General features: G+C 41.3%; 1 protein-coding gene across 1 annotated transcript; it reads right to left on the bottom strand.

The window, feature by feature from the left end:
- Window positions 1-6,976, bottom strand: LOC134793394 (E3 SUMO-protein ligase NSE2-like). Its single transcript, XM_063764969.1, has 5 exons — window positions 6,682-6,976; window positions 6,043-6,193; window positions 2,844-2,893; window positions 2,223-2,343; window positions 1-1,155 (listed from the first exon to the last, which is right to left on the bottom strand). Exons 1-5 carry the CDS (start codon window positions 6,868-6,870, stop codon window positions 1,016-1,018), a joined length of 651 nt encoding a protein of 216 aa, XP_063621039.1. The 5' UTR covers window positions 6,871-6,976; the 3' UTR covers window positions 1-1,015.
- Window positions 6,977-9,216: the final 2,240 nt, after the last annotated feature.

Consider the following 9,216-nt stretch of genomic DNA (forward strand, 5'->3'; position numbering starts at 1 on the left):
CCTGTTTGACGCCGCCGCCAGCCACGCAATGTCGTGGCCGACCCGTTAGTCCCCATGTTCCTCTCGCAGTGTCATTGACCGCGGGCACCATGCGCGAGACAGCAATATAATTACGCGCGTGCGATAGAGATAGAAACAGGTAGGTCAATGTACGAAATCCTTCGTGCTTCGTCCTTACTTTACGTCATTTAATGGTACAATCAGCAACACTCTTAACTGTCCATCGGTGGACCTTATGCGTTTTGTACTAAGGTTTACGAACTGTCAGTTAACAGTGTGGGCGATGGAACAGTCGACGTCAAAGATATGTTTACATTTTTCGTCTTATTACAAAGGCATAAGGTTAAAAAGTGTAAACATATCATTGACGTCGACTGTACTACATGGTACCGTATACCTAATGTTCTACATCGCGGTCGTTAACTTTTTAGCAGCCAAGGGCCACATAGTAGTTAACGAAGTTGACGCGGGCCGCACTTTGTTAATATGTGTGACTTTATCAGACATTGTCATTTGACAATATTACATAGAGAATAGCCAGGGGGACTCGCGGGCCGCAAGTGAGAGGTTCGCGGGCCGCCTGTTGCCGACCGCTGTTCTACATGGTGTCATCTAAGGCGAGCGGGTCACCGCCCTGTATCATGGTGGAGTGAGCGTCCAAGGTGAGGCGGAACTTCAGCTCCTCGTCGGACTCCAGGTGGTGGGGCTCCACGGGCCGCCTGTTGCCGGCTGCTGTTCTACATGGTGTCGTCTAAGGCGAGCGGGTCACCGCCCTGTATCATGGTGGAGCGAGCGTCCAAGGTGAGGCGGAACTTCAGCTCCTCGTCGGACTCCAGGTGGTGGGGCTCCACGGGCCGCCTGTTGCCGGCCGCTGTTCTACATGGTGTCATCTAAGGCGAGTGGGTCACCGCCCTGTATCATGGTGGAGTGAGCGTCCAAAGTGAGGCGGAACTTCAGCTCCTCGTCGGACTCCAGGTGGTGGGGCTCCACGGGCCGCCTGTTGCCGACCGCTGTTCTACATGGTGTCATCTAAGGCGAGCGGGTCACCGCCCTGTATCATGGTGGAGTGAGCGTCCAAGGTCAGGCGGAACTTCAGCTCCTCGTCGGACTCCAGGTGGTGGGGCTCCACGGGCTGCTTGTTGCTGCACCCGACCACTGGAAACACAATGGTGTTATATTACATTATTATTTGATTAAGACTACCAGGGTCACATTATGTGACAAAAAATGCAATAAAATTACTGATACAATTAAATGACAGCTTATTTGACAGACAATATCGTCACTATATTTTATGTCTTTAAATGTAGTGACAATATCGTCTGTCAAATATAAATACTGTTTACAAGCTTTAATTTAACTTGCCCTGTTAAAATGTTAGTTTGTTAGGCCCACTTGCACCATTCCACTAACCCAGGGTTAACCGGTTAAACCTGGAGTTGCCATGGTTACCCATACAATTTGACACTAGGTTAACGGTTTAACCGCTAACCCGTGCAAGTGGGCCTTAGTGTGCGTCAAATCTTGGAAGCTAAATTTGACCCACTTCCCGATTTCCGATTGAGCTAAAATTTTGCATAAATATGTAAATCGGATGACAATGCAATATTATGATGAGTTGCGGGCTTAGCACGGTTCCATTTTTATCGCCTATCACTATGCGCGTCCCTTTCGCACTTACATACTTGTTAGAACGTGACAGGGATGGTGACAAGCGATAAAAACGCGACCGTGCTACGGGGGTTGATGACATGGAGCTGATATAATGATGGAGACAGGAGGTGGCCATGGGAACTCTGTGATAATACAAAGCAAACTAATTGAGGTTGTTAGAATTGTCTCGATGAGTAGGTATTAGCTGGCTGTGGAAAGAAAAGTACAGTCAGTGATAAAAGCTTGTACTAATAAAACCGGCCAAGCACGAGTCGGACTCGCGCACGAAGGGTTCCGTACCATTACGCAAAAAAATCACGTTTGTTGTATGGGAGCCCCAATTTAATATTTATTTTATACTGTTTTTGGTATTTTTGTTATAGCGGCAACAGAAATAAATCATCTGTGAAAATTTCAACTGTATCTAACTAGCTATCACGGTTCATGAGTTACAGCCTGGTGACAGACAGACGGACAGTGGAGTCATAGTAATAGGGTCTCGGTTTTGCCAACAAATTATGTAAGTATGGTTTGATCTGTTTGTGTTTAGATATTTTAACAAATATTACCTGGGCACTTGGTTCTTCGGTTCACGCTTAGCAGCTGCATGATAGAGGCCCGTTCGTACACATGATTGCACAGCCTGTTCCGGACTGGATCCTCTATAGGTTTCTTCGTTATTGGATCAATCTGTAAAAAGAAGTATATTATAGACTAGCGACTAGCTTCGCACGGGTTTAACAAATTATACACCTAAACCTTCCTCAAGAATCACTCTATTGATAGGTGAAAACCGCATGAAAATCCGTTCAATGGTTTTTGAGTTTATCGCGAACAAACATACAAACACACAAACAGACAGACGCGGTGGGGGACTTTGTTTTATAAGGTGTAGTGAAGTGGGTTAGACGTATATAAAGTTTCGCACAGACTAGTTTTCAGTGAGGCCTTGGTGAAAACTAATTCCAACTAGAATTTTTTATTTAAATCTAGTTTTTGCAATGTCTTGGTTGGTTAGTTAGTTTTCACAAATTGGCTAACTAGTTTTCTACTCATATTCACTGCGAAGCGATATGGAACTAGCTTCAACTAGGGAAAACGCGTTTTTACGGTACATATAGGATAGGTTTTGAATCCTTGATCCAGGTAGACAAATAGATGCATGCAGAATGATTAAATACAGCACTTACCATTCTATTGTCAGATTCAGTAATTGCTAAGTCAGATTCTTCTAAGTTACCTGAAAAAGAAAGGAATTGAATAATCTGGTTAAAAGCAGATCAAACTATAAATGTACAAAGACAAGGAGTATAATAATAGATAATAGACTTTCAAGTTTATTATTCCTTTTTAAAGGTGGCCACTGACGAGCCTTCCAACAGTCCAAATAGCGTGGCTGCAATCCAAAATCGGTCCGTGAATGTCAAAAACGTACAATGTTTAATATTAGGATGCCGTCCATTTGGATGAATCCATTGTAACGGCATCCATTTGGAAGGCTCGTCAGTGGCCTGCTTAAGGTTCAAATTAGATTGCACTTTCGGGAAATGTGACTTATCTTCAAACAAATAATCAAAGCTGGATTCATTGGAATATATTAGGATTTTATGGGACCACTTCGCTGCCCCAATATTACAGGGTTCTATGTTACATTTTCAAGATAGTTGAAATTCGACTTAATGTCACTATGACAATGTTCAAATTTCAGCTCGATAAAAGTGAAACATAGAACCCTGTAATATTGGGGCAGCGACTTGTAGATTGGAAAAGCGTTCAGCTAAGTTTGCACCAACTTGAGCATAACAAAGAGGGCGTGTTCGTATGCTCAAGTTGGTGCAAACTTAGCTTAAACCTTTAAAGAGGGGGAGTGTAAATGTCATATTTTGAAACAATTTTGACAAATGCCACGCTAAGTTAGCTTGATCCAACTCAACACTAGTACACTGTGTTTCTTTATCCCAGAATTTCCGGATACTAAAATGTCAATTCAATTGACAAATAACTAGTGTCCGACCGAAACATGTTTTATTGCCGAAACCGAAACCGAATGTTCGGCTTTGGCTCTAGTTTCGGCCGAAACCGAAACCGAAACCGAAACTTTTGTATACTTGTTAAAATCGTTGAAAAAATGACATAAAACGCTTTTACACACATATTATGGGGCTGTCAACACCCAATGTCCTTGAGATTGATGTTACTTAAGCAGTTTTTTAAGAAAATTACTAGAGTCAGACCAAGATAATTCTGCAACGATTTTGATAACACACGCAGTGCAAGTGTTATTTTAAACGTCAATATTCTATGAATTTTTTTTTTTTTTTTTATGAAATAGGAGGCAAACGAGCAGACGGATCACCTGATGGTAAGCGATTACCGCCGCCCATGGACACCCGCAACACCAGAAGGGTTGCAAGCGCGTTGCCGGCCTTTAAGATGGGAGTACGCTCTTTTCTTGAAGGTTTGTAGGTCGTATCGGTCCGGAAATACCGCTGGCGACAGTTCATTCCACAGTTTGGCTGTGCGAGGCAGGAAGTTTCTGGAGAAACGCACAGTTGAGGACTGCCAACCATCCAAGTGATGAAGATGGTAATGTTGTCGCGTAGGGCGATGGCGAAAAGAAGCGGCAGGGATTAATCCGAACAATTCCTCGGAGCACTCCCCGTTATACATGCGATAGAAAATGCAGAGCGAGGCTACATCTCTACGCAGCGCCAAGGAGTCAAGCCGTAAATTATGACGTATAAATAACATTTGCAGTAGTTGCACTGCGTATGCTATCAAAATCATTGCAGAATTTTATTGGTCTAAGTAACTCTATTCATTCACCAGTCAAGCTAACATGTATATTTGTATATACAGGGTCAACCAAAAAACCAACCACAATCGCGAGCGCAGCGAGCGCGAAATTTTTTGTTAACAATATCGCAAGGCCGGGTACCGATCTTCACCTGGGCCTAAAAGTCCGAAGTGCCCCAGTGAGGCGAACTTTCATGCGAAAGCCGAGCTTCAGGCTTCAGGATAAGTAGTTGAGCACAGACTTCAACCTATGTCCATTGTATTAAAAAGCGAGACCGCAGGCCGAGCATGGCTCAGCGAGGCCAAAGGCTAAGCTGAAGTAGAGGACATGTGGAACACAAACCAATGGTAAATTGAGGTAAAAAGTGAGGCTCAGGTCGAGCATTCGTATGAAAAACTGTACTGGGGACACTTTTAAGGGTTTTTTCTTCGTTTTAATCGATAGTCAACTGTTCCGCCTCGCAAAATATTAACTATTGAGAAAATCAACTTTGCGGCACTAGTTGAGCAGCCTCGCTTAAAATTTGCCATTAGAGGTAGATAGGAAGATGACTGAATAAGTGAGTGAATAAGAGCGTAAAAGATATCGTTCGACTCGGGCCGAGCTGATACTCGGCCAACGCCTGAAGATTGAAATTAAAAACGCAAACTTATTTCCCTGTACTGAACAACAGAACATGCTGTATGCAGAATTTGAGATTTGATATTTACTATTTGCTTTTCGGCGAAGGAAAAACATCGTGAGGAAGCCGGACTAGTCCCGATAAGGCCTAGTTTACTCTCTGGGTTAGAAGGTCAGTCTGATGGCAGTCGCTTTCGTAACAACTAGTGCCTACACCAATTCTTGGGATTAGTTGTCTATTGGACCCCAGGCTCCCATTCCCATTGCCACGGCTTGGCAAAAATTCCGGGATTACGCGAGAAAGATGTGTTTTCTTATTATTCTCTTGCCTAGGGCCCAGTAACATGCGACAGTGCTATCTCATTCACTCCGATACAATTAGACAGTGTGCGCGTTATAGGTAATATTGACAGCCTCTTAAGACTTAATCTGTACCTATACATGAATCAGTTTAAGTAGGTATTAATATTGTTGTCCTAGTTATTCCCCAACTTTTGGTCTTTGTCCGAAGTACCATTTCGTAAGTTTCGGCCCGGCCGAAAGGTTCGGCCGTTTTTTGGCCGAAACCGAAACTTCAGCCGAAACATGATTTTTTGGCCGAAACTGGCCGAAACCGAAACCGAACCTTCGGTCGGACACTACAAATAACACAATCATTCTGCTTGTATACTGAAATGACAGATTTTTCAGATAAAATAGGGGCAACAGAACTATTATATTGGTACCTGAGATATTAAAACAATAATCAGTAAGCCCTATCCTCATGCCGCCCAATGTACATTAAGATGTAGTACATTGGGCGGCACAAACACTCGAGTTTCGATGGAATGTCAACCTTAATTGAAAACAAAGTAGGTAGCATGAAGGAACAAATGAAATTCAACCCGATTGAAAATACAACAAAATTCTAACTTTCTTGGCTATAATTTTGTATGGTGAGCAGCATGAGGCTATAGTATATATGAACTTACTCCTGGTATCCTTCAGGCCCCGCTGCACCCTCTTGTTCATTTCCACCATATACGGGTGCTTGGCTACATTGAGCCTCTTGTTCGCCAAGCTTATGAGGTACTGGCTAAACTTATCTTGGAGGGAGTCCACATTTGAAGCATCTGTTTCTTCCTGTGAACATGACGTACGCATTATATGAGTTAACAGTTTTACTCCTATATTTAACCCTTTATAGGACACTACAATAAGATATTGTAAGGAATAACAAACCGGCCAAGTGCGAGTCGGACTCGCGCACGAAGGGTTCCGTCACACATACACAAAAACCAGCAAAAAAATTATGTTTGTTGTATGGGAGACCACTTAAATATTCATTATATTCTGTTTTTAGTATTTGTTGTTATAGCGGCAACAGAAATACATTATATGTGAAAATGTCAACTGCCTAGCTATCAGGATTCATGAGATACAGCCTGGTGACAGACAGACAGACGGACAGCGGAGTCTTAGTAATAGGTAAAGACGGGACGTCTTTACCCTTTCGGTATGGAACCCTAAAAATCACATGTTTTGGAAAGAACTGTATAAGCTTGTACAGTTACCAACAAATATCAAACTAGCAGAGGTTTCGAAAATAAAGCCGTGTCAACGATACATACTTCTGCCTTCGCCAACGCCTGTTTAGCGACATCCTCCTGTGCTTCCAGCATGCAATAGTCCTCCACATAAGACTTCAACTTCGCGAATTCTTCTTCTTTCTCTTCGTCCAGATATTTGGTGATGTTGTCCGAGCAGAGATAGAGACTCGTCATACATTGCTTACGGAGTTCCGCGAGATTTGTATCCATTGTTTACCGGTATAGGCTGTTGTGTAAATACACACGGAGTGTGTGGGACAAGAGAATTTATTTTATGTAAATGATAAATAGCGCACTACTTTTAAACAAATAACAGAGGGAAACAAAATTAACAAACAACAACGGCAAAGTGCGGCAACAACTGTCATTGTCAATGTCACTATTCAAGTTTTTTTTTAATTCTTCCTTCTGAATAGGCCAAGACCATAGGCCATAGTAGCTAAAGTTGGTCAAGCAGATCTTGTCACTAGAAAAAGGCGGCAAATTTGAAAAATGTAGGCGCGAAGGGCTGTTGTCTCATAAAAAAATTGAATTTCACGCCTTTTTCTACTGACAAGATCTGCTTGAACATCATTATCTAGTAGTCTTCGATAAGATTTAGGCAAGCAAGAGACTTAAATAGGCAAGATTAAAGTAGCCAGCATAGAAGAAAGATGCCAATTATTTTAATTCGATAGTAGTAAAAATTATAACTTTAAATGACAATAAAATCTTTTTTAATCGCATAGAAAATTTACTACTATCGAATAAAAAGCCACTTGCGGCAGTAGAAAAAGGCGGCAAATTTTAAATGTGTAGAGGCGGACAACTGTCCTTCACTAGAATATTTGAATTTAATTCCTTTTTCTATTCACAAAGTGGGTTTGACAGAGTATATTTAAACATACGTAGTAGTTCGAATTGCCAAAGAATCGGTGTCACTAAAATCACGGCGGTGCAAAACCAAAATTTAATGTGGGCAAGGTACGTTTTGCGAGGCCCTCTGGTGGCCGAATTACGCATAAACTAGAGATGCACCGGATATTCGGTTACTATCCGGTATCCGGCCATTACATTACTATTCGGCCGGATACCGACCTACTATCCGGCCGGATACCGGATAGTAACATTGCTTGATTTCGGAGTAAACAAATTGGGTTTAAGAAACAGACACGGTCAGAAATCATAATCGTACTTGTTTATTATTTTAAAACAATTTAATCATTCCACTGACTTGCACGCGCACTCATTTCGAACCTAGAAATGAGTCCGCGCGAACGTTCACTAGGAAGCAGGTCAAACCTGCAGAATGCGCACCTGAAAAACCGAAATGTAGGTATAGTTAGTTCCGCTGACCGAATATCCGGCCAAACAACTATCTGTTAATTGCATCTCTAGCATAAAACAGTGGGGCGCGAGGCCGTAGGGGTTGGCCCACGCCGCCTACGCATAAAGTCGCTTCTTGAATAGACTGCATTTTTGCAGAAAAATGCGGTAAATTTAAGAAGCCTTAAGAGCTGATAAGGAGGATGATTTATGCACAGCCTGTTCGACTTACATGCAGGCCTACGCTTATTCTTTACTATCCCGAAATGGCGGGAGGGTGCTGTGATGTGTGATGACAACACATTCCTAAATTACTTTGTCTCTCTAATCGCTCAGATTCATTAGTATAAATAAATGACTATGACTATAGTTGGTCAAACCAATTTGTCAGTAAGAACCAGGAAAACTATACTCATCCTTTTCTTTTGGGTGCTAGTACTAGTGTAAGACAAAGATAGTATGATTCTCTCTATGATTGAAATGAGACAGTCCTTTTCCAAACTAGAAAAATAGTCCCATAAACTTACGCCTACCACGAACACCGAAGCTCGAAGTTCGCAAATTGCGGGCATCTTTTTTACTCAAATTGTTGACGTCCGGAATTTGCGAACTTCCGTTGTTCGCGGTAAGCCCTCAGAATTTTGAAAGAGTCCAAAGAAAAAATAGAAGTCTGCTTTAGAGCACAGTTAAATTTCCCTGGACTCTTTCTGGGATTTAAGAAAAAGTTAAAGAAAAATATTGCATCAGTTCCAAATATGTTTATTTAAGTAACTAGTCCTTTAAACCTAATGTTAAATATATTACTACTTTTCTCTGAATATACTTCGGTATAAGCACAAGTAAGTAGTAGCGGGCGACTTTACATAAAGTAAATAATGCCTATCTATAAATATCTTCATTAATGACAACAATGAATCAACAGTCTTAAATCTAAGGTGAGAAATGCTATGTCAAGTAACATATATATTATATGGTTAGAAAACTTTATAAGTTGCCAAAACAGCCATTTTAAATAGTTGAAAATTTAAAACAGAATACAAAATAGGCATATTTTGTTCCTACTTTTCATCCATTTAATATGCTGTTAAAAAAATATCAAAAAAGTAACATGTTTAGAAAACTAGGAAAGTTATCAAAACAACCATTTTAAATAGTTGAAAGTTTAAAGCAGAATACAAAATGGCCACATTTTGTTTCTACTTTATCATCCATTTAAAATGCTGTTTAAAATAAAACAATCGAAAATCTGCA

The sequence above is a fragment of the Cydia splendana genome, chromosome 9 (assembly GCF_910591565.1).
Source record: "Cydia splendana chromosome 9, ilCydSple1.2, whole genome shotgun sequence".
NCBI classification, from domain to species: Eukaryota; Metazoa; Arthropoda; class Insecta; order Lepidoptera; family Tortricidae; genus Cydia; species Cydia splendana.

Bases quoted from the DNA above. Each gene is read 5' to 3' on its own strand.
- LOC134793394 (XM_063764969.1), bottom strand. From the start codon at position 6,870: ATGGATACAAATCTCGCGGAACTCCGTAAGCAATGTATGACGAGTCTC. The intron at 6,194-6,681 runs GTATGTATCGTT...TCATGTTCACAG, and splicing joins AGGCGTTGGCGAAGGCAGAA to GAAGAAACAGATGCTTCAAA. The intron at 2,894-6,042 runs GTAAGTTCATAT...TTTCTTTTTCAG, and splicing joins GGGCCTGAAGGATACCAGGA to GTAACTTAGAAGAATCTGAC.